At 48.2% G+C, this 25,476-nt stretch overlaps 1 protein-coding gene across 1 annotated transcript in view; it reads left to right on the forward strand.

Moving 5' to 3' along the window:
* The window catches only part of PLPP3 (phospholipid phosphatase 3), an 80,531-nt gene that overhangs the window by 35,861 nt on the left and 19,194 nt on the right, over positions 1-25,476 (forward strand). Inside the window, exons 2-4 of the mRNA XM_040627259.1 lie at positions 5,540-5,697; positions 19,873-20,153; positions 20,597-20,654. Of these exons, the coding sequence (XP_040483193.1) occupies positions 5,540-5,697; positions 19,873-20,153; positions 20,597-20,654 (497 nt within the window). The remainder of the gene's footprint in view (positions 1-5,539; positions 5,698-19,872; positions 20,154-20,596; positions 20,655-25,476) is intronic.

The raw sequence follows: 25,476 nt of genomic DNA on the forward strand, positions 1-25,476 counted from the left end.
TCTTTTCTTTTCTTTTCTTTTCTTTTCTTTTCTTTTCTTTTCTTTTCTTTTTTTTTTAAGATTTTATTTATTTATTCAACAGAGATAGAGACAGCCAGCGAGAGAGGGAACACAGGCAGGGGGAGTGGGAGAGGAAGAAGCAGGCTCCCAGCGGAGGAGCCTGATGTGGGACTTGATCCCAGGACCCCGGGATCACGCCCTGGGCCGAAGGCAGACGCTTAATGACTGAGCCACCCAGGCGCCCCAAGAGCGGAGATTTCTAATTCAGTCTCCCACCCCCACTCTTTCCCTGACACACAGCACGGGCTTTCTAAAAAGCACTTTGAGAGCAGGAGTGTGTTTAATTTTGTGCAAATGTGAAGCTGGGGCTGAAGGGAGCAGGGTTCTGGGGCTGGGTCGCTTTGGTAACACTTCCCACATGACTTTATCAATGGGTGGGCCGCAGAAACTTATCCTGTGTTTTTTTACACCCCACCCCCCAAACCACCCAACCTGCTCAAGTGTTAGTTTTTCAAAGCCCAAGAAGTTTCAAAGGCCCGAACCCAACACAGGGGCCTTTCTTCATGCTTTGATTTTCTGCCCATTAAGTGTTTGTCAGTGAGTTCGTATTTCGCCGCCTCTGCAGCCTACACATCCCTAGAGGTCCCGGAGGTATAGGAAGTTAATTGATCCTTGATTAAAAGAAGAAGAAGGACTTTGAGTTGGGGACTAGAATCACCAGATGGTATGTACACACACACACACACACACACACACACACACACACACTGTTTGGATTTGCTTTGCAAAAAGCTTGTAATGTACCTTTCATTATAGATAAATCTAAAGTCCAGGATATTGGCTTCAGAGTGTTGATTAAATTAGGTACTGAGCCCGTGCGTGGTACGTGGTAAATGTTCGGTGGATAATCGCCCAAGCTATTGCCTTGAGTGTTCCATATAAAGGCATCTTTTTCTTCAAAGGCCATGAAATTTGTGAGCTGTAACTGATTTATCAATACTCATAGAGGCTTCCTTCTCTGTTTTAAGCGACTCGCTGACTTTCGAAAGCACCCAAAAGTCCTCGTGTCTCTGGCAAGTCACTTTAATCCCTTTGAATCTTCGGGTGACTGACTGTATTCGTTGTTATGACTGTTCTCCCATTAGCCCTTGGGCCACTCGAAGGTTGGGACTTCCCTCAGCACAGTGGCCCAGTCGGTGGCACCCAGGTTTGTGAAACGGCAGATGTTCACGTGGGGCTCTGCAGCACAGTCTGGGCACATAATAGTCGGTTGGTAAATGTTAGCTACTCTCGTTGTGTCTGTGCTAGCTTTCCCTTTCTTCCTTTCATTGTCTACTTGTGTGTCTCTTCCAGCTCTGTAGCCAAATTTAAAATCGTATTCTCATAATGGCCATCACTTTTGATGACTGCCTTATTGAAATCCCTAAACTACATTGAATTTTTTGAGTATATTGAGTCCCTGGACCCAAAGACCTCCTAGTCACATAAGGGCTGCCTCAAGCCTCCCATCCTCTATGGGCCATCTTTGGTGCTCCTGGTGGAATAGTCTTTTTTTTTTTTTTAAGATTTTATTTATTTATGTGACAGAGAGACAGCCAGCGAGAGAGGGAACACAAGCAGGGGGAGTGGGAGAGGAAGAAGCAGGCTCCCAGCGGAGGAGCCCGACGTGGGACTCGATCCTGGAACGCCAGGATCACACCCTGAGCCAAAGGCAGACGCTCAACGACTGCGCTACCCAGGAGCCCCTCCTGGTGGAATAGTCTTGTTGGGCCTCCCTGTACTCTATACATATGCCAGTCCTCACATTGGAAATATTGTAGTGCACTTGTTTTTGTAATTTTCTTAAAATACGACGAGCCTGTTGAGGGCAGGTACTATGATGTATTTACCTCTAGATTCCCAGGCGCTAGCACTGGGAATTTTTTTGAAATGATACGACTGGGGACTATAGTGGTTGGTAATAAAGATGGTGCCGGTGCTGGAAATGGAGATCCTGCTGTGGAAAAGAACAGCCTCTTCCCTGTGTCCTGGAGAGGCAAGGCATGGTCTTACGTCTCTTGAGGACTAGCTCTGCCCCGTTGAGAAAATGTTTATGCTTTTCCCATCAACTGAAGGGAATCTGAGGTTACTCTCTTCTGGAGCAAAGTCAAGACTTGACTGGCAACCCCCCCCCCCCAATCATACCACAAGTTTGTAGGGGAGACAGAAAAAGCCATTGGGTTTTCTAAATGCTATCTCCATGCCTTTCAAGAAAATAAACAGAACACATTCAGATCCAACTTCTTGTCTGTTTGTGGTCATCCTCCATATAATCAGAACCGGAAACTCCCCGAGCCTCAGGCAGAGGAATGAGAGAAAGGATTTGGATCGCTCCCAGGTTAAGAGAGGGCAAAGGAACGGAATAAACAGATTTTCTTTACTAGCCTTCTCTGTGGGATTATCCCCCCCACAACTTCATCCTTTTAACGTCTATTGAGTGTCCACAGTGTGTGCCAGACTCCGTGCTCACGTTACCCAGTGCTGTTGCTCGGTTTCTTTCAACTAAAGCGACTTCCGACGCTGACTTCATTCCATTACGTCTTCCCCTACTAGACGCTAAGCTCCCTGAGGGCAGGGTTGTGCCATCTTTGTATTCCTTGCACTTGTGTACATAGTGAAGACTGAATAAATTTGGTAGAATAAATGCATGGATTAGTAGCGGCGTACTACACCGTCTGAGCAATCCCCGAACTAGAGCCCGTTCTTCCCATCGCACAGATGAGGAGGGCGTTGGGGACATGGGAAGTCACTCGCTCAAGTAGCCGGGAGCAGAGTTGAGATCATTAACCCAGTTCTGTCTAACTCCACAGCTCTTTTATATGTGTTTTATTGTCCTTAGAAACATATGTTTTACAGGCCTATCATGTGAACACTATTAAAAATAGAAGCTGGGGCCTAAGACGTGGCACAAATGTAAGGCACTCGGGGTCTGTTCCCTTCCTGAGTTTATTAGCAACGCTTTGGCTCCCAGGCACCACAGAGGCTGCGGCCGGGCTCAGACGTGGAGCTCAATGTTTTATCACGATGTGTGGAACTTGAAAAGCGGACTATTAATATCATACTGCTGGCTTCTCGGCTACTTTTCATAGCCAACTTGGCCACGTTTCAAAATGTTGAGTAGTAGAATGAAGGTGGTTGAGGCCCATATGATATTTTGTCTCTTGCAGCCCCCCACCCCCAAAGATAGGCTGACTACTCTTGTCATTGCTAGGCCACCACGCTCACCCACTGCCTTCCCTTGCCCACTTCACTCCTTTGCGGAGACAGAGTCTCGAGAGCTAATGGTAACTGCCTTCCAGGGCCCCTCTGTGTTTACTTTGAGAAGGTCAGGCACAATGCTGTGGTGTGTTGCTGTTTCTTTCTTTTCAAAGCACCAGTATGAATTTGATAAAGTAAATTGTTGTTCTAGCAGGAAGCAGTTAGGGGTCACAAAATAAATAGCCGTAGAATTCAAATAAATCCAAAGAATAAAACCAAATAAATCCATGTGTGTATGCACAGTGATACATAAATACACTTTTTAGAAAGTGAGCATTTTTATCGCTGCTGGTCTGGACCAAAGTAATTGAAAAATTGTGGAGTTCATGGTACCTTTTTTTTTAAGAGGCGGTCTGGGGCTGCGAGCAACGTGACGTGAATTTAATTCTTTTTTGAGAATCATGAAAATGGAATTTTATCTTTTGAACAACCGCTTATCTTGGGATTTTTCAGCTAGTGAAATTCACAGTTGGATGAAACCAATTTGCAAAGTTCAGTTAGGGGATTCGGGCATCCGGGGGTAGACTAAGAGACTCTGAATGAGCTAAATATTCTTTTTTTTTTTTTTTTTTTTAAGATTTTATTTATTTATTTGACAGAGATAGAGACAGCCAGCGAGAGAGGGAACACAAGCAGGGGGAGTGGGAGAGGAAGAAGCAGGCTCATAGCGGAGGAGCCTGATGTGGGGCTCGATCCCAGAACGCTGGGATCACGCCCTGAGCCGAAGGCAGACGCTTAACCGCTGTACCACCCAGGCGCCCCAAGAATGAGCTAAATATTCTTAGTCTCCGTTCTCCTCACTTGAAGATGAACGCGACATGTGCTTAAATGACGATTTAACATGACCTCTTCAGGTTGTTGGAAGATCCAGTACAAAAATGGATATAAAGTGCTTTCCGCATTGCTGGTGTTAGCTGTTCCGTCAGTGCTGGCTGTTAATAAGATAATTTTTCTTGGTCTTCCCCAGTCCTAACATTTAGCGGCTCACCTTTGCCTTTGTAAAGTGGCATGGCGGCTTGGTGTTGAGCTTGAGTGGTAGGGAAAGAAGAGGACTTCCGATCTGAGAGAAGAGTATGAACCAAAACACAGTCTCTGTGTACTGTTTCCTTGGAGGCCGTGTCCAGGAAGGCAGCAGACCATGAGTCAAGAGAGAGGAGGTCCAGTTCACGGGGAACCCCAGAGGTCATACTTAGGGACTTTATCTCATCCTGTGCAATGGGGAGCCATTGAAGAGACTTAAGCAAGACAGTGACGTGCTCGTGGTCAGGAAATGAACTGGTAGGCACGTGTGAGAGACCGTGAAGGCCAGGAGACCGACGTGGAGGCCGTCGCAGTGACCAGGCAGGAGATACTGTAGGCCTTCGCCTTTTGCTTCAGTGTTAGGAGGAACTTTTCCTGGCAGGTGATGGAATCCATTTGCCATGACCTTTCAGAGAACGGCATCTGAGCTAACACTGATAAACCAGCAGCAGCTGCAAGGGCGGCCCGGTGCTCCCAGATGCCCTTGGGCTCCGCTCCAGGGCTGCAGGCGGCAGGGCCCCACTCAGCTGGCTTAGTCTTGTTGGTGACTCTTCACTGGAAAAAAGGTTGAAAAGGGCACCGCTGAGCAGCTCCTATGTGCCAGGCACCATGCTAGAAGTTCTATGTGCTTCGTTCTCCTCTCCTGGACCCCACAACTCATTTGTGAAGAAACTGAGGCTCAGGAAGACAGAATTAGAACCGAAGGTCACATTGCTAGGAGGGGGTGGATCTGAGATTCAGACACAGGTTATGTGACACCAAGGCCTTCCCTGCTCCAAGGGCCGGAGCCTTAGGATGAGCTTCTGCAAGGGGAATGGCGACGACCAACGCACTTGGAGAGTAAGACATCATTAGACTTGAGGCTTTGTTGGTCGTTAGTACCAGCTGGGCTTAAATTTTAGCAGGGTGTTGTGGCGCAGGGGGAGAGCTCCTGCCCGGCTCTTCCACTGCCTCCCGCGGCGCTCCTACACGAGACAAGAGGGTCAGACTGTGCTCCTGCTGGGGGCGATCAGGAAGGAAAGGGCATGCGTGTACGGAGCGCTCTCTGTGGCCCACACGCTGCAAATGCAAGAAATTACTATCACTGTCAGTGCTGTTATTTGGGGGGGGGGGGTCTTTGCTGCTGGTCAGTGCTTCTTTGGCCTCCTTTTATTGATGTTTTCCCTTTCTCTTTCTCTCTTTCTTTTTTTTCTGGTCCATGTGGTGGTTCCATCTTGAGCAGCGGGCCTGCCCTTCCTCATCATTGAGACAAGCACCATCAAGCCGTACCACCGAGGGTTTTACTGCAATGACGAGAGCATCAAGTATCCCCTGAAGACCGGTGAGACGATAAACGATGCCGTCCTCTGCGCCGTGGGCATCGTCATCGCCATCCTCGCGGTAAGCATCCTGGCCACCGCGTTCAGCCCGGCTCGCCGCCCCGGGATCCTAGTTCAGAATATCCGAGCCAGTGCAGTTGGCAGATCGAGGAGAATTTCATTTAATACTGTTCATTTCATGTGGTTAATACTATTACTAAAAGTATTTTCAGGGATAACCTGGGTGGCTCAGTCAGTTAAGTGGCTGCCTTCGGCTCAGATCATGATCCTAGGGTCCTGGGATCGAGCCCCACATAGGACTCCTTACTCAGCAGGGAGCCTGCTTCTCCCTCCGCCTGCCCCTCCCCTAGCTTGTGCTCTCTCTCTCGCTCTCTCTGACAAATAAATAAAATCTTTATTAAAAAAAGTATTTTCAAATAATATATATGTATGTGCATATACACCAGAAGTATAATATATATGCACATCTATACTAAAAGTGTCATGAAAGTATGCAATGCACCCCTCTAAAATACCGTGCGTGCATGATCCTCAGAACCATCCGGTGAAGTCTAGATACTCTTCTTATCTTTCTTCTACAAATTAAGAAACTGAGGTCTGCAGAGTAAATGTAATTTGCCCAAGTCCACTTGGAGTGGCAGAGTTAGGAATTGAACCAAGGTGCCCCTTAGTCCAGAGTCTGAGCTCTGAGCCCCAGAAGAGGGGGGAGATGCCATCCGATGTCACAGGCATTTTCTGGGCTCTCTTCACACCGTGGCTGTGCTGCTGTCACAGTAATCATGCCACTGGTGGTTCTCTGGCATATCGTTCACTTCTCACATCCAGAGGCGGTGGTGCAAAGTGAAGATAAAATGGGACTTGGAATCGAGAGACTGAGGTCCTAGACCTGGCGCTCGCTGACAAGCTGTACGTCCTTAAAACCAGGGATGACCATCTTGCTTCATAGTATTGCAAAGAAAAGGAAAAGAGGTCATGAATATTGAAATACTTTGCAAACTCCCAGCTACAGGACAGGTTACCCAGGTGCGAGCATAAACACACAGATCTTTCCTTAAAGGATGAAGTCCTCATTGAGGACGCAAAAATGTGCCACGGACTTTGGGACCAAGTCCAGGATTATTTTGAGCAATGGTCGCCCTGTGGAAATTGGGGTATGGCCCACCTGGGCGTTACTTGGAAAGTCACCACCCTGTTTTAGATGTGCCCATTTGGGTAGGGGTGGGGAGAGTAACTAATGGTAATCCAGTCTTGTAATTTGTGAGTCCTACATTTTCACAGCTGTCCATGCTCCACCTCCAGAATTTTCTGTTTGTTCTCTGCCCTTGAACCCCAGCCATGTAGGCATAAGGGACGGGCGTCATGTCCACCAAGGTCATAAATTCTTTCAGATCCTTGAGTCATGTTTATATTAGCCAGAACCTGGAAGCTTATCTTTGGCCTGGATTAGAAGCCAAGAAGGAAGGAAGCTAAGGTTAAGAATACTGCATGTGAGTTAAATGCTAATATCTCCATTATACAAGTGGAAAACCAGAAGCTCAGAGGGGTTAAATGATATGCTCAAAGTCTACAGCAAGTAAAAATTGGGGCTCAGGCCTCTCCCTCGCTTATTTCATAGCTCCCTTTCCATTTTGCAGACTTGATTTCAAAATGAGAGTGGCTGTCTTATCCATATTAACTGCTCAAGGGATAGGCAGTTGGCTACTCTTGCCTATTCTGGGTCAGATGCAAGCCGCTGATGGTACTGAACCACATTTCATGAAGTTTTTCTTTTGACTTCCTCACTCTGGGGGTTGGTTGTAAACTTTGAGACCCTTCTTTGTTTTTTAATAACATCGTAAACCAGGCACACAATCAACAGTTTGAAATTGGGAAGGGGGATGGGGACTAGTAGAATTCTTTCCAACCTTTAAAATAAAAACAGTCCATTTGGCAACTCTAGTAGTTTCTTAAAGGTGGACTGAGGATCTTTGTGTTCAGAAACGGAGAGGTCTACAATCTAATTTTACTATTTGCTTCAAATTGACAGTGTGGGGTTGAGTTCTCTAGGAAGAATGGCTTTTCGTGGAAAAGAAGTTTGTCAGGAAGGCAAATAATTGTACAGTATCTCGTACTAAGGTTTGAACAGGTGTTTTTGACGCTTGGAGGACCAGTGAATTGAGTGCTTCTAGGAAGCAGAGTATAACCCAGGAGTGCTTAAGATAAGAATAGCACGGGGACAGGGATGTCACGTGCCCTTTGCTCTGTCTGCATGCAGTTAGTATGGGCTTGCCTGGTGGGGCGGCTCCCAGGCCCAGCACAGTGGACGGCCGTGCCACCCGAGCTCTGTGAACCGGGCGAATCACTGCTCTCTCCAGCCCTCGTTTTCCTCATCTGGGTTTGCATTCACTCATGGGGACCGCTCGGAGACTCAAACACGATTATTCGTGGGAACGGACTTTGCAGTGCTAGGTCAGATGGACACAGGCTGCGAAAGAAGCTTCTCTGAGGGCTGTGCTTCTCGCCTCTGCTTCCTTGCTCGGGCAGAACTCCTGCTCAGCAGCTCTTTCCCTGCTGTTGGCCAAAGCCAGGCCCTTCTTCCTCTGGAAATGCTAGCATTTCTGAGAAAGATCTGCCTTAAGGAGTTTAGTTTGGCTTGCTTTTCTCCTCGTGTCATGTTGGTGTTTTAATTAAAATGCCCCTTGCCCTCTCAGGTTTCCTTGAAACAGGCAGTCGCACGCCGCGGCCTCGCTTATAGGATGCGCGAGAGCATTGCTTCCTTACCCCGTACGATGTCAGCAAAATAGGTTTGGAGAGTGCTTTCCTACAGTTCCAGAGGGCGGAGAAGAAGCGGGCGAGAAAATTCCGTAAGAATCGGTGCCCTGTGTTAGGTGCTATTATGCGTCCTAGAAACCTGGGAACCGTGTTTAAACATTTCACTCTTGCAGAAGCCCCAACAGCTAGGTAATCTTAAAGGTCTCCGTTTAGCATGGGGGTTAAAGGTGTAAGCTCTGCATATCTGAACTCCTGCTGTGGCATGTGTCGCAAGTTAATTAACCCCGCTGAGCCTCAGTAGGCTCATCTGTTAAATGGAGATGACGTATGTCAAGTAACTCAGTGCTTGGCACCTAGAGTACGCTCAAGAAATGTTAACTGTGTTCTTTGTAAATGAGTCAACGGTCAAAAAGTAGTGAGGTGACTTTGCCAAAACCTCCTGTCTAATAAAAATAGTATCAGGAAAGGAGCTTCGGCCTTGGGACCCATCCTGTCTCCCACTCTTTCCATGTAGTTAATTCCCTAAAACCCAGATCTCTTGACTCTCATTCCAGTGCTCTTTGCAAGGGGACTTTGCCTCCAGATCCAGCTACCCCTGCATTTCAGCTGGAGGCGTGTGTGAGATGGGGGCTCATCATGAGGTCTGCTTACCCATTTACCTGCCATTAAGTACTTGAGTCCTCATGGAAACAAGCAGAAGCAGAGACCTCAGAGGAAAAATGAGTAATTCACTTTAGTGTACTCAATTCTGGAAAAGCTATATACAGCCTAAATTAAACAACAACAACACATTTCCCACTTTCCCATTATGACTGGTCATAGAGCCTGGCTGGCTCCATCCAGGATCTGCTTCTGATCAGAGGGCGTGAATGACAGTCAGGGAGGGTGGAGGGGGACCCAGGGCTGGAAATCTAATCATCCTGCTGCTTGCTGCCCGGGCCTTCTCCTGCCGACCTCGAGTTTGTTCAAAACAACAAGAGGAGCCTTGACTGATGTGGATGCCCTCGCTCCAGTTTGAGTGTCCCACAGCAAAGGGGTGGGGGTCGGTGCAGTTCAGAGTGCGATGCGGACATGGAGATCATCAGCGGTTATAGAGAAAGCAGACACCTCTCTGTGGCAGGAGATGTGGAAAAATCTAGTCGTTTTGACTTCTTTTTCAGATGTATCTCAGATTCTGGAATTATAGCCTAATAGGAATTCTTTCCAAATCCACAAAGCAGCGGTTCCTATCCTTGCCTGGTAAAGGTTTAATGACTCTAGCAGCAGTGAGATTAGGAGCAAAAACAGTAAAGTATCACCCCCTACCTAGCCTCCTCCTAGTTTGCCTTACACTACACTGTGCGGAGTATTATGGGTGAAGATTTTAATATGGAAAAAATGCTCAGTATTCATTTCAAATAAACATGGGCTCAGCGCTTGCCTTGGTCAGACGCTGAAAGTGGATTATATAGATTCTTAATACCTAGGAGTTGCAGCGTGGATGAGCCATGGGTGCTTCCCCGTCTCCCGCCATATAAACTCGACTTTTCCTCAGAGATCCTGTTGCATGTGACTGCTGCAATACTATTCCTCACTGGAGCAGCAGCTCACGCTGCGGCAGCCTCTCGTTTATTTGTGCTTATTCATCATCGGACCCCCTTGGAAAAGAACCGTACCTTCCTTTTCTGTAAATTGGTGACAGTCATTCACCAACTCCTTAGGCTTTTTCCGGAGGTCAGATCGGGTGACATGGTGCGTGTCATCAGCGAGGAGCATCCTTTTCGTTTCCGTAGCGTCCTCCAGTTAACAAAGCGCACTTGATGTGCGCATGCCCCGATTTGCACCTGGTGCTGATCCTGGGAGGTGGATTGTTACAGCTAAGGCGACCGGGGATCAAGGATATTAAGTGACTTTCCCATAACTAATTAGTGGCAGGGCCAGACCAGGGGTCGTCTGATTCAAAGGCAAGGCTTTTTTTTCTTTCTTTCTTTTCTTCTCTTTCTTCCTTCCTTCCTCCCTTCCTTCCTTCCTTCCTTCCTTTTTTTCCCCCCTAAGTAATGGCATCACTGCTGCCTTGTGAAGCCTGCCTGCCTACCTTCCACGATTACTTCTCAGACACCCCTGAGATAGCAGGTGCTGGGGACCCGGTGACACACGTCTGCCCCGGTTGCCTCTCAGACAGACAGATAGCACCTTCCATACTTCTGTCCTGGTAATGTGATCTGTGTCCGGGTCTTGTCTTCCCAGCCAGATAGTAGGTTCCTAGAAGGCCGAGACCAGGCTTTCCTTCTTGCCCATGGTAGGCACTATATAAACCCCAGGCAGACATCTCTCTCTCCAGGAAGCGTTCCTTGGTTGCCTCCTCCCCCACCTTCCGAAGGTCCCAGAGATTCCCTGGGCCCTCCTCTGACTTTGCAGTTACTGTGTGGAACTGTCCTGTCTGTTTACTCGTTTATTTTTCGGTTGCCCCGTGAGTGGCGGCAGGGACAGGGACCAGCCTGCTCTGATTTTGAATGGCTCGTGCAAGGCACGGACTGGTGCTCAATATGTGTTTGTAAGAAACCACAAGCCATACATTTTGGGCAGAAAATCAAAAGCGTTAGGCCAGGAGATGTGAGAGGACCTATGCAGCAGGGAACAGTATCCCATCTGCTTCCCTAAAATCTTAAATATGGCCCATGACGCACATGGGAACGCGCTCTGTAGCACACGCAGATTTCTCGCTGGAAAGACAAGAAGAAGAGCTTAATACCTCCAAGACTTGTTTATTCAGGATCGGGCTTCAGTGTGCCCACATCTGGACTTCATTACTTCCTCCCCAGCCCCAGCCCCCTTTATCTGAGAGAGCACTGCCAAGAAAACAAGGTTCCCCAAGATTGCCTCCTCATTAAAGGTTAGGCGAGTTTTCAACTCTGAAAACAGTGAAGTCGGGCTGGCCCAGTGGTGCCTTGGTAGGAGACCCTGTCCCCCCGGTTTACAATCCACTACATCTGTGCAATTACCAGGACCACCCACAGAGAGTGGCCACATGAATCCTTCAGCTGCGCCGTTCCCTGATCAGATGGCTACAGAGTTCTTCTGAGACCTCCTTCTCCCTGAGGGGATGGTGGAAGGGGGCATCTATGTGCCATTTAGCAAACACAGGCATTGGGATTAAGATTTAGTTTGTACACACACACACACACACACACACACACACACACACACACAGACGCAGACATCCAGACCCTGGAAGAAGTGAGAGCTGCAGCAGTCCTTCCTTAGCTCTATGTAGTTCTTAGGGGTTAGTGACTACTTGGAAAATGTGTCCAGTGTGAAAGTGGTTTTTAGTTTATCCATTTTAAGTGATAATGCTCTGGAGGCTGGGAAATCCATTCTGTGAGTCGTTGTATGTTAGGGGATGGGGTGGAGAATCTGATAACACTCACAAGCTGTCTAATGGGGGGGGGGGCTAATGCCTTATCTTAACAGTGAGATGAGGTAGGGATTATTTACCCTGTCTCACAAAAAGGGTACGAGGCTTACAAGGGAGAAGCAGCTAGTGCAAGGTTACTCTCTGTTTAGTGAATGAGGGAGCAGGAGTTACAACCCAAGTCTCTCTGGCTTCAAAGCCCAGTGTTTGAACTGACATTCATTGAAGGCCTACTCTGTGCTAGATGCTATGCGGAGTGCTCTTTGTTTCACGAGCTATGAAAACATATAGTTTCTGGGCTTGCTTGGAGAGCTGAGTGTATGGAGGAAGGCAAGACAGGTAGACCACTGGGCAGATGACCACCTAAGATCCTAAGACCGACGGTGTGCAGTAGTGTTTTGTATGAAGTGGTTTTTGCAGACGCAGTAGCCTGCTAGGTGGGTGCTTTGTGAGACCTCAGCCTACAGCTGGTGTAGAAGACACAGATACTGCCCTAGGAGCCGATGGTCTAAAGGGGAGGCAGGGCAAGGAGAAGGCTGACTGCACTAACTCTCAGGGAGACTGAGGACTTGGTCAGAGAACACGAAGGGAGCCAGAGCACTCTCTGCTGGTGGTGGGCCCCAGAGCTGAGAGCTTTAAGGACAAAAGAGGCCAAAGGCAGTAAATGGTGTGACGTATAAATAAAGTGCTGCTATGGGAATTCAGAGGAAAATCACTGAAGGTTATTTTCATTGCTGAAGACTTCATCATCATTGCCATTGTCATCGAACATCGGGCACTAGTCCCACTTAATTATCACAATGGCCCTGGAGCTCTTGATACTGGCATCGTCCCCTTCTTACACATAAGGAAACCAAGAGTTACAATGCTCAGTCATCCAAGACCCCTAAGTAAGAAGAGCCAGAACTCTAACCCTGTCCGCGAGTTGACACTGGAGCTCTCCTTTGAAGGGCAGGTGGGACTTTCATCAGAGAGCCTGGCCTTCCAGGCAGAAGGTATTGCTTTAGGGATGAGAAGCGAAACAATGGAGTATTTTCAGGAAATGTAAAGGAAACGTGTTCGCCTGGAGAGAGTATCAGGGAGTAGATAGAGATGAGGTAGAAACAGAGCACAGCGACATTGTGAAATGCCTTGAATGTCAAGGAGTTTTTACCCAAATGAATTGGCTAGAGATTGATGAAAGTATTTGAAGCTAGCTTCGTCAATTTTGCAGCCAGGGTGAGGGTGAGGCCTGAACCACGGTGAGGGCAATGCAAGGGGAAGAGAGAGGAAGAGATTGGGTGGGAGACAGTTTGCAGAAGTAGGATGACCAGGTTTGGATGACAGTGGGATGAGGAGGCGAGGAGTCTACAGGGTCATGTCTTTGCAGCTGTATGGTGGTGACTTGAACAGAGATGAGAGGAAGAGCAGTGAGGTTTGGGATGGAAGTTGGAATGAGTGTGATCATATAGGTTGGTATGCTGATGTCATCAGTGATAGCTGCTTGGGAGATGTGGCAGAAGACTGGAAGAGGACTGACTGGAATAAGGGGTAAGCTGAAACGAGCGAGCGAGAGAGAGGAAGAGAGAGAGATGCCCTTTGGGTGGTCATCTTCACAGAGGTAATAATTCAGACTGTTGAAGCAGCAGAGATCAGCAGAAAGGCTGCAGCTCCAAGAAGATCTAGATTTATCTGGTAGAACCCTGAAGGGGAGCCACTGGAAGGAGAAAGGTGTTTGAGAAATAGGAAGAAAAGCACCGTGGTGTGATACTCAGGAAATTTAGGGAATTCGGTGTCAAAAAAGAGTAAGAGATGGGCAGCAGTCAGTGCAACAGAAAACACAATCAGGAGCCTCTTGCACGGACAGGCAGGGCTAGTCATCTAGGAGACCCGCGGCTCTGAGGCCCCGACCTTTGGGAAAATAATGATGCTTCATGTCTCAAACTGCCTTCTGCATAAAGCTTGTGGGCTTCGGGCAGCCACTGCTGATTTCAGCCGTAACTAGCTTCTGTGGCCTCTCTCTGGCCTTTTGCTGTCTATATTCTAGATATTGGAGTTTTGACTTACCACAGGGCCCAGAAACTCCACTGGTGGCCTTGCACAGAGCTCTGTTCTCCTTGCCTTTCCCAGTCTGCAGGGCACTGATCTCCTGCCAAGAGGCTGAAGACAAACAAAGCGGGAGAAGAAGCGAAGACTAAATTTCTCGTCTGTTCTTTCTCGTCACTAAAGATCCCACACTTTGTTGTACTAGATCGAGCATCCAGCGTCCGAGGAGATACACGTCCATCTCCATCCTTAGAAGCAGGACCCAGATACATTTTTCCTTTCGCTTTGGGACTGAGAAAAATGATTTCCCCTTCTTTACTAGCCATCACCCAGTGTTCGTTGAATGAATGAATCTGTCCTGGATGGACAGAAGTGCACTCATGTGCATAACTAAGATGTGAAAGAAGAGCACGGGGTTCCATGGCTAGCAGGGCCTCAGGTGTGCAAGTGCCTGACAAGAGTACGTGACCTCACCAGGTGCGCTAGGAGCATCCGTTTCCCTGGAAACACAATCCTGCTGCCTGCTAGGACTTCGCAGGGAAAGCCGGCTTCGTGCGGTGGGACAGGGCCCAGGGACTGGCGTGAAGAGTCCACGCTTGAGTGCCAGCCCTGCCATCGCCGGATTTCTGACCAAGGCTGAATCACTGGCCCCTCTGGTCTTCCCCATACTCACTTATAAAGTGGTGACAATAATTTAGTAATTCATAGGGTGTTGTGAGAAGCCGATAACGCAGTGGATGTGAAAATGCTTCGTAAGTTGTAAGGTGCTATGCAAATAATTATTATTCAAGCAGATCAGAAAATAGGGAAGTTTGTCCTTCAAACTCAGCAGTCTCTCAGGGACTGTTGGGACACTGTGCAGAAGTCTTCACTTTTCTTGGGATCATTTATAGAGGGGAATGTGACAAATGACATAAACAGTACAGTAGGCCTTCCCTTGCTGCCTGGGGTTTAGACCTGTCCTCTGCTTTGTTCTCCTGAGAAAGGTATCCTATAGATACAATGGTCAAAACCCATGTATCCATACACATGTTTTCTGGTTCTACTCTGGAGGGGTGGTACTTCCAAACTTCGATTTGGAACGTTCTTTTCCAAGGAGCTTTTGGAAGGATCTTAGGAAGGATATGTTCTACAAGTATGTGTTAATTTTTTGTTTCCTCTTCTCTAAGGGAAAGAGAAAAAAATTAACTTTTGGAGGGCTCTTCCGCTGGGTGCCGGGCATTTGACATATCACCTTCTTGCATCCCTTGGCAGTCCCACCAGGTGGATGGTATTCATCTTATTTTTATAGATGAGGAGACCTAAGCCCAGAGAGGTGGAGCCTCTTGGCCTAAGGTAAGAGATGGGATTCAGACTGAGTTTTTTCTGGCTCCGAAGTCGATGTTCTCCAGATTTCCCCTGTGGAACACTTTGATATTTGCGAACATGTGGGCAGTGGAGCTCTCTGACACCAGAAAGGATAGGCAGGGAGGCGCTGTCTTGGAGTTGGGGACAAACTGTTACCGTTCCCAGGCAAGGAAAGATCCCTTTCTGTCCCCTCGTAGCTTAATTGCAATGCTTTCCCACTTTATTAGTTTCCAGATTCTGTGCCAAGTGCTTTAAAAGGCAGGTAGGGGAGAATTCTCCTCTGCTTCCTGGCAGCTTGCCATTCGCCCCAGAATCTGTTGCCTGCTGTTTCAGAAAGGGATCAACACGGAAGGCATTCTTGTGGGCAGTGAAATTTACATATCGCAACCTTGCTGACCCAAGTAGAAATGAGGGCTGGGGGCGGGGCCGGGCCTTCGTAGGGGGAGGGAAGAGCAGATTTTATTACCCAGGAATAAAAACATCGTGAGTAATGAATAAGGTCCGAAAGCAGTAAATCTGGAACTCCGACGTTAGGTGTGTAACGCGTCAGAGAACAATTTAAGCCTTCCCCTGTTCTGCAGGGGTGAGGTATCCGGGCTGTCCCTCGCAGCCCGCATCTCATTCAATGGTCTTTTAAGGGTTAGGATTACAAGAAGCCAAGTCCGGCTGGTTCATAATGATGATTTATGGCTGTGTTGTCGACTCCCCGACCCTTCTGTGCTGGGGGATAGAGAAAATACATAATTTGTTGCTCATTAACTGTGAGATCTGTCAGGGCTGCCCCAGAAGCCATGCGGTCCTGGAGTCATGTGTCTGCTAAATGGCTTCAGCCTGGCCCTGTCCTTGAAAATATGCGACTGGGGTTCTGCAGTGGAAATCGATGTTAATAACGATAGAGATACAGCTGATCCCCAATTTACGATGGTTTGACTTTTGATTTTTTTTTCATGGGTGAACGATAACGCAGTACGGTGCTTTCTCGTGACGCCGGGCAGCAGCAGTGAGACGCAGCTCCCAGTCAAGCCCTGCGATCGCGAGGGCAAACAGCCTTTCTGTACCCATGCAACCATTCTCTTTTTCACTTTCAGTGCGGTATCCAAGGAATGACATGCGCTATTCTACACTTCATTGTAAAACAGACTTTGTGCTTGTGCCCAACTGTAGGCTGATGTGGGTGCTCTGAGCGTGTTGAAGGTAGGCTAGGCGGAGCTACGGTGTTCAGGTTAGGTGTATTCACTGCATTTTTGACTTAGGATATTTTCCACTTAGGATGTGTTTATCAGGATGTAATACTGTGGTAAGTCGAGGAAGATCTGTAACAAAATTCTGTTGATATAGTCTGTTGTGAGTCTTTGAACTTAAGAGTCAGCATATCTGGGGCGCCTGGGTGGCACAGCGGTTAAGCGTCTGCCTTCGGCTCAGGGCGTGATCCCGGCGTTATGGGATCGAGCCCCACATCAGGCTTCTCCGCTATGAGCCTGCTTCTTCCTCTCCCACTCCCCCTGCTTGTGTTCCCTCTCTCGCTGGCTGTCTCTATCTCTGTCGAATAAATAAATAAAATCTTAAAAAAAAAAAAAGAGTCAGCATATCTGGGCTTTACTTTAGCTCTGTCACTTAGACGCCTCAACTCCTTCAACTAAGTGCTTGTCCTTCAGTGCCTTACCATCCTCGGCTGTACAATGGGTATAAGTTCTTCACAGAGTCACAGATCAGATGAAACTGTGAAGTACGAAAGAAATGTACAAGGTTACTGCTGTTAATAGCTTTGTGATTAGGAATTTGAGATGCCATGAAACGCCTTCTTTACCTCTTTCTCCTCCCGTGAGAGGAGGAAGCATCTTAACTGGCTGTTTGCCGTGCGCGAGCCTGTGGCACTGAAACTGAAGCTTTACAATGATGGAATGTTAGCGCGGAAAGGAGTCCTTGAGTCGTGATCAGACCCTTTCTCCCTAAAGTGGCCATAGAGGTGACTTGTCTGAGGTTAATTAGTAAATTCATGTGCAAGATGCTGATTTGCAATGAAAAGCCACGTGTTCTTTTTCAGCATTGTATAGGAAGCCAGGCTCAAGCCAAGTCAGTTTAGAGTTTCTTAATTTGTGGCCATGACACATCAAGGAGCTCAGGAACCATCCAAGGGCAGGGACTGTGCAAGGGGCCTTGGTTCTGTGCCGTGGCCGTGGCATCGTCTCCGAGGAAGTACTTTCCTCTGCTGTTGCTTATTACCTTTGCTTGGCTGGGAGGCTAGTGGTGGAGGTAGCACAGGAGAGTTGAAAATAAATGTCATTGCAATTATCAAGTGATAAATTACAGAGTCATGTGCCCTCATTTTGCAAATGGAGACACTGGCTTATCTCAGATTCACTCAGTGAATAGGGACTTGAACCCTGGCCACTGCCTCCTAGTTGAGTGTTCGTCTCCCTGCATCCAAAGTCATGTGAGCATGATTTATAAATAAAGAAGAAAGCATGATGGTGGTAGTGAACATCTGGAACTTGTTAGCCTGTAAGGTTACACGGGGTAAAAGTATAAACAGGTTCAAAGGGGAATTAGACCAGCAATGGTAGGAAAGAATGCTGGGTGGGGAGCTAGAACACCTGGGTCCAATCTTTCCTTGCGAGTTAATTTAGACCTCAGTTTCTTCCATGTATAATGGACCCTTTCATTTCTGACGTGCTAGGCTTCTCAGGTTTTAATCTCTGCAACGTGTTATCAAAGGACTTTTGGTAATATTTAGAGGATAGTTCCAGTTTTGTAATAAAACAACTGTGAAGGCTATGGTCCTATGTCCTTTCGTTCATTCACTCGTTCAGCCACATCTGCGAGATCAGGTGCTCTCCCGGAGAATGGCTAAGCCAGGACTGTGCACTCAACTGGCCTTTGACTATCTCTTTCTATCGTAGAATGACACTCAGTGTGATCTGGGAACCAAAGTGTAGCGCTTAGAAATAATCCAGTATTTATAAACACAGGATCGCTGTACCAACGTTAGCAGAACTAGTGGTTGTTCTCGCTACCACACCTGCTGGCCCCTGGGCCCAGCTGGCATCTCCCTTCCATCTGGCCATCCCCCCACTAGACTTAGGAGCCCTTGAGAACTTGGATCAGACCCCACGCCTCGACCCCTTCCCCCGCTGTGAAACAGTAACGGGGGACTTTGAAAAGGAGTGCCCGGATATGTCCGTCTATTGCTTCCGTTGCGGTCGTGAACATGCTCTGTGCCCCCTGAAAGGCAAGTGTGGCTCACCATCCGCCCTGTGAGAAACTGTAAAAGGAGCTTTGTGGTGCGTGATGAGTTGACTGTTGCCGTCTCCTGGCTGTGGTTGCGATCAGGAAGTGGCCGGGGCTGCGCTGTGGAGTTAAGACAAGAGTAGCAGGCTGTGTGGTTGGGCATGACCAAAGTGGGATGGGTCCTCTGCCATGTAGGCATCGCGGGCATTTGCCTTGCGGAGAGTAAGCTGGACCCCCGGTCTTAATGTAAAACCAGGCAGTGTGGGTGGAGCTGCTTCCTCCGTCTGAGCTCCAGGCACACCTGTCTCATGGCCGGATTGTCATGAAATAAAGCATATGGGAGCGATACCTGGTATGCAGTGTGTAATCAGTAACTGGTGGCTCTTCTTTTCCCAGGAGTAAGAAACCTCCCCTAAGTGTTAGGAGTAAACACAGTGGGTTGGAGGAAGGGTATGAAAGCTGAGACTCACTGACTGTCCTTTAGGATTGAGGAGATGCGAGACAATGCCCACAGACTTGGAAATTTGCAAACACCAAAGGGCATTGTGTTAAAAGGTCCTTGGTTTGTAGGCCAGTGTTCTCATCATAACATTCTTCTAAGAAGGAAAACGAAAGAATCACTTTGTATGACCCAGGTCATTTCCCATCCACGTTACCAGATTTAAGCCACGACTCGGCAAGGGCGTGCAGCCAAACGAAGCTTGGAGAGGTTGTCATGGCCGAGGGACATCAGGCAGGTGTCAGAGCTGGGACTCAAACCCAAGACATGGTCTTGGGCATTCACCTTCCTGTAGAAACCCCCCACCATGGCTCAGTGTTGACACAAGGCTGGTGATCCCCGACTCCGGAGCCCAGTGTCCTGAGATTGGCTTAGATCCTCTGACGTCCTGGCCACGCTTAACCATGTCCTTGATTGTTCATCTAATTTTTTTTCTACATCTGGGTCTTTATTTGTCTCTTTGTTAAAAAAAATACATATAAGTTATATTTAATGTATATATTTAAGTATAAATAGATTTGATTGTACATTTTTGTTGTCACAAAGGTACTATGTGGCCATGTGGGACTTTTTTAAAATAGGGAAAAATGACCATGTTAGCACTCTGATGTTTCCTCTCATCATATTTCTATCTGTATATTTCTCAAACAGAAGATTAAGATTTTCTGTTTTCAAAAAAGATTTTATTTATTTAAGAGTGAAAGGGAGCACGCACACAAGAAGGCGGAGGGGCAGAGGGAGAGGGAGAAGCAGGCTTCCCGCTGAGCAGGGAGCCCGACGTGGGACCCCATCCCAGGACCCTGAGATCATGACCTGAGCCGAAGGCAGACGCTTAATCAACTGAGCCACCCACGTGTCCAGAAAGTTGAGATTTTCTAGATTATAGCCTGCAGTCATATACTGAACATTCTCTTACGTCACTAAATACCCTTTACAACCTTCGCTTTGATGACAGGCCTCGATACTGCCTAATTCCCCTGTTGGTTTCCTTTCAGATCATCACTGGGGAGTTCTACCGCATCTACTACCTGAAGGAGAAGTCCCGGTCAACGATTCAGAACCCCTATGTGGCGGCCCTCTATAAGCAGGTGGGCTGCTTCCTCTTCGGCTGTGCCATCAGCCAGTCCTTCACAGACATTGCCAAAGTCTCCATAGGGCGCCTGCGTCCTCACTTCTTGAGCGTCTGCAACCCTGATTTCAGCCAGATCAACTGCTCCGAGGGCTACATCCAAAACTACAAATGCAGAGGTGACGACAGCAAAGTCCAGGAGGCCAGGTGAGTTACCACCTGCCATGGCCACAGTGGGCATACCTTCAACGCAGGCAGCTCAGGGAACACTTACTAAGGCACCTAGTGCGTGAGGTGCAAGCTCAGTGAAGGGCTTTGGTTTCAAGGGGTGAATAAAGCATAGTCCCCATTCCTAAGGAACTCAGGGTCAAATAATTTAGATACATAGATAAATAAGCAATTGTGGTAGAACATTGGTAAGTCCATCCATCCATCCATCCATCCATCCATCCATCCATCCTTTTGCTTACTTATGCATCTGTGGGTGCCTGCTAGGTTCTAGACAGTGTATCCAAAGCATTACCGAGGACGCAAAACCAAGCAAGATAGTGCTGCTCTCAAGGTCACAGTCCAGGGAGGGAAGACAGACAGGCAAGCATGTGTCAGGGATGTGAATATGGCCCTTTCATGGCCCTCTCTTGCTCTTGCAGGAAGTCCTTCTTCTCTGGCCACGCCTCCTTCTCCATGTACACTATGCTGTATTTGGTGGTAAGTACCTTCCTTCTGATTCCAGTGGAGTGCAGCGTCCAGCCCCAGCTTAAATCTCTTCTGTGCAGAGAGCCCTTGGGATGGTTAGGGACAGACTTCATTGTGAAATCCTTGAAAGAGAAGTTAGCTAGAAAAATGAGGTTCTGTTTTGAGCTCTGCCATGGCATCAGTAGAAGTTGTTTTATTTTCTAGGCGTTTCCCATTTTTCAAATATAACTGATATTTATCATGGCTGTTTGATAAGGATTGTGCACCCATTTGAAGTTATAAAATGATGAAGACACTCGTATCACATTTTATGGTAGCAAGCACTGTTTTCTGAACATCCATTTAACTCAGTTGACCCTTCCAGGCACCCTAGGTTATAAGTAATATTATCTCTTTTGTGGGAAAGGATTTCTAAGTAAGGCTCAGAGACTTCAAGTGAACTGTCAGAATTTACACAGACACTAGCACTATTGCTCACATCCGAGCCCTGTCATCAAATTCCTTGTGGTGTTCGCCATGCCAGCCCTCCTCCATCCCCCACTGAGGGAAAGGCTTTAAAAATTATCATTATCTGATGACTTAGAGTAATTTCAAGTGTGACAGAATAATTCTGCCTCCATGAGCACACGTGATCTCATAATAACATGGTGAGGCATGAAATGTGTGTCCCCGCTGCTGGGATCCAGAGACCAAGGCCCAGGGAGGCCAAGCAGTGTGTTGGGGGGTCCCTCAGCTAGTGGTGGGGCCATGATCTGAAACCCCGTGTTGCCCTTCCCGTGGCCATGTCTGCTCTGACTTCCTAGAGGCGCTGGGACAGTGCAGGCGGGGTGCCCTGCGCCTCTCCCGCTGCTGCGCAAACAGCGGCCGGTCTGTTTCTCTTTGTGAGTTACATACGGTCCCCTGCCTCTCCTCTCCCCTTGAATGAGGTCCCTGTGCCAAGGCACTTCCTGCTTTCGGCCCCTTTGATGAGGAGCAAGAAGGCGCTGAGAGGTCAGACGTAGCTCAGGGGAACATAAGCTGTTTGCAGAAAGAACATTTTGATTTTGACTTATTTAAAAAACATAATTAGGATTTGGAAAAACTAGCAGAAGGGTTTTGTTTTGTTTTGTTTTCCCTCGCAATCCCTTCCAAGCCCGGAGGCCTCCGGGCTTCCCATTACCTGGGACACAGAACTGAAAGGTGGGCCCCGACCTAGGAGAGCCTCACACGGGGATTTTCTTTATTCACGAATCGCTCCCCCCTCCATTCTTCATTGGTTGTTGTTGTTTTGCTTTGGTTTTGCTTTTAGAAAGCTAATTTAGCGAAGATATTTAGTTTCCTATTTCATTTTTTTTATATTTTACCCAGGTCTGGAAGCAATTTTACAAATGTAATTTCAGTGTTTTGCAAAGGTGCTTGGAGGAGTGGGTCTGTGTTCATTTTTCTCCTATTCCTTCATTTTTAACAAGACAAAAATATGGGGTAATTTTGAAACCAACTCTGTGCACCGTGTGCTCTACAGCTGCTGAAGAGATAAAGGTGCTGACGTGTTTCTGGTGCCTTCTGTGGACGAGGCACCGGGGCAAGCTCACACCTTAGCATTCGGTTCTCTCAGTGACTCGGTGACGTGCATTTCAATTACCTCGTTTTCAGTTGGAAACCAACCAATCAACCCGAATCTTAAGAATTTTAGTAATAAAAGTTCCATCTCCTGTAAAAGGGAGAAAATGGATTTGAAGGCTTATCTTGATGACACCAGAATCACTGTCTTGTTTTTTTCATGGTTCTGCTCTCAAAACACAAAAAACAGCCTCGCCAGGATAAACTGAAAGACTATAAGTTTCCTGGGTGCCTGGGTGGCTCAGTCGGTTAAGCGGCTGCCTTCGGCTCAGGTCGGGATCCCAGGATGCTGGGATCGAGTCCTACATTGGGCTGCTTGCTCACCGGGGAGCCTGCTGCTTCTCCCCTGCCTGCCTCACCCCTGCTTGTGTGCTCTCTCCCTCTCCTTCCCTCTCTCTCTGTCAAATACATAGAGTCTTAACAAAACAAAACAAAACAAAACGATATAAATTCCTGACCCTAATTTCCATTTCACCTGAAGGCAACCCGCCTTTCTTCAGATCTGCTTTAATGGAGAGGCTACCCCGCTTGCCCCCACCCCCCCCACGACCACCTCCTACCCACTGTGATTACAGCCAGAGACCTCCTCTTGCAGGGGTGAGGAGTGAGGGGTAGATTCGGACCGAATGTTTGTTTGTGTCTTTGAGGGAGGAAAAAATTATAGTGCCTTTATGTTTCTGGAAAGAAGGAAGGGAAGGAGGCAGGGAAGATGGTCGGAGGAACAGAAGAGCCTTCTTACTCCTCCATCGCCCTAGCGTCTTACTGCACACGTACACACAGCCATGCACACACCACATGCTGGAGAAGCTTTGCAAATACACACGTTTTAACATGCACAACTCCCGGATAGCCATATATACAACATATAAACACAGGGCTCTATGTTTAGCTCTAAGGTTATCTTGCCCTGAAACAACCTCTGAGGCTAAATTCCAAAGAGGACAGTGCTCTTTGCCAGGCTCCTTTCTACGTGATGCTACGCAGAAATTTCAGCCCTCCGAATGTCCAATGTGCAAAGCTTTCTAGAGCACGTTCGAGCACCATTGCTGCCTATCAGGGTCTGTGGGAAATGCTGCACTCAGGGGAGCCCCCTGGCCCATCCCCCGGGGCTTCTCCATGGAGGTGGGCAGAGGAGACCCTGGCCTCCCCCAGTGCATCTCCCCCTGGGGCCTTGGGGAAAATCACCTTTGAACCAGTTGGGCGTAGCATTGACGACGTTTGCCCTCAGGGTCTGGCAGACCTGGATGGTTCCGTCGCCTCACGACTAGCTCTGGATCCAGGGGTTGCTTTCCTAGGTTTCGTGCCTCAGTACTCCTCTGAAAAGTGGAGACAGTCATGTCTCTTTTGCAGGATTCTTGCTACTTTTCATCTCTAGACCCCACTTTCTCCATATGTCAAATGGGAGAGTGGAATCTACTTATTTCTCAATCTCTGTGGTTCTGTTTGAAAGAAGTTTGATCTACCCCAAGCTCAACAAGAAAAGATGGGAAGCCGTCCGGGACAAACTTATGCCCTCATTACCTTGGCATTCAAGACGGGGGTTGGGGGGGATGGGAAGCACCAGCCACCCCTACTCCAGGCCTGTCGGCAGCAGCTGCCATGTGAACCCTCCCATGGCTCTGAGGGACACTCCACGTTAGGTTTTGATTTGTAAAATGGTTAGCTTAGAAAAACCATGCCCCAAACACCAAATTATCTCTGGGCATAGAAGCTTACAGATGAGGTTAAGGCATGTTAGCGATTAATGCAGTCTAATAGGAAAAACCCACAGCATATATAAGCATATGTGATGCTTTTCTAACCCTGAGTCCTGGCCTAAGCCCCAGAGAACCACATCTGGACCGGCCCTGTACCTCCATGGTCAGGGACCGAGGATGACTTACTTGGCTTTCTGGATAAAATGCCAACACCCGCACAGGCCCCAGTTTGTGGGGCATACCTGGCATTGCTTCTGTTGTGCTAGGCACTCTGCTACCTCCCAGGGCTACTAACATGAATCAGACCTGGGCCCTGCCCTCAAGGACCTCAGCGTGGGTTCAACACTAGGCATATCAGCACGTATTTGGTGGGTGACTGTGATAGACCAAGCAGCATGCTAGGAGTGGGGATAGAGACATCGGTAAGTCATGGGCACAGCCCTTGGGGAGTTCAGTCTAGGGGAGCAAGTAGACAATGACAGCAGTTTGGTACACTGTGTGGGGGCGGGGGGTCAGGTGTAGGTCCTTATGGAAACTTAGAGTTGGGGCCCCCAAGCCAGCATGGACTGGAGGTGGCAGAAGCTGGGGAAGGCTGCCAGTAGCTGAAGATGGGCAGAGCAGAAGAACCGCTTATGTGCGGTGATTTGCAAGCTGCACGTTCTCAGTTCAGTCCAGCTGTGGTGGCCGGTAGGAAGCAGGGGGTGGAGGGTGCAGTGAGAGCTTCGAGGACTTTCAGGACCAGCCCCTCCTCCTGCAGCTCAGATCAGGAAGCAGCAAGCTGGTGGCGAGGCCTTTCCTTTGCTGCTCAGACTCCCTCCCCGAATGAGCACCTTGCCCCCTTGCCTTCTTCAGGGTGCTTTGTCAGAGAAGCCTTCCGTGGTGATGCTCCCTAACTCCCTTTGCAGCCTTCTTCCACCACCACTGCCGCCCCCCCCCAATTTCTCACCATCTGAAGTCTATTTTAATTTCTCTACCAGATAAATTGTAAGCTTCATGAGGGGGACGTTTTTGTCTCTTGATTCACCACTGTACCCCACGGCTCCAAACAGGGTCTGACGCTTGGTTAAGTATGCAGTGCATATTTGATGGGTGAATGAACGAATGAATGAATGACTCAGTTGCAGGCCTTCTACATCCCCAAGCCAGTCTCCTTCCCATTCCGGTCAGAATCGTGTTCATCCCCTCCTCCCTGAATTGGTCGGAAAGGACCTAGGTGGTGTAGGGAAGGCCTTTGCCGCCTCTTTGCTGAACTATTGACGTATTGACTCTTGACTGGGGCACCCGTGGGAACTGTTTATGTGTCAAAGGGTTTGTTGGATACCAAGGAAACAGGGAAGTGGCTGTCCTCTGACAGCCATGCTCCCTGGCCTGTGGTTGTTAGTCATTGAGGTTTTGTTCAGCGCGTTTAGAATCGCAGAATGGTGGGGTCTGGTATGCCCACGAGACATGCCCACAGATCTTGGGAGTGTCTGGCGAAACCCCTGGCAGGGACAAGATTGTGGTTTCTACAGGGAATAAACCGCCGTATCAGATGTAAA

This window comes from Ursus maritimus, unplaced genomic scaffold (assembly GCF_017311325.1).
Source record: "Ursus maritimus isolate PB19 unplaced genomic scaffold, ASM1731132v1 scaffold_12, whole genome shotgun sequence".
Taxonomy (NCBI): domain Eukaryota; kingdom Metazoa; phylum Chordata; class Mammalia; order Carnivora; family Ursidae; genus Ursus; species Ursus maritimus.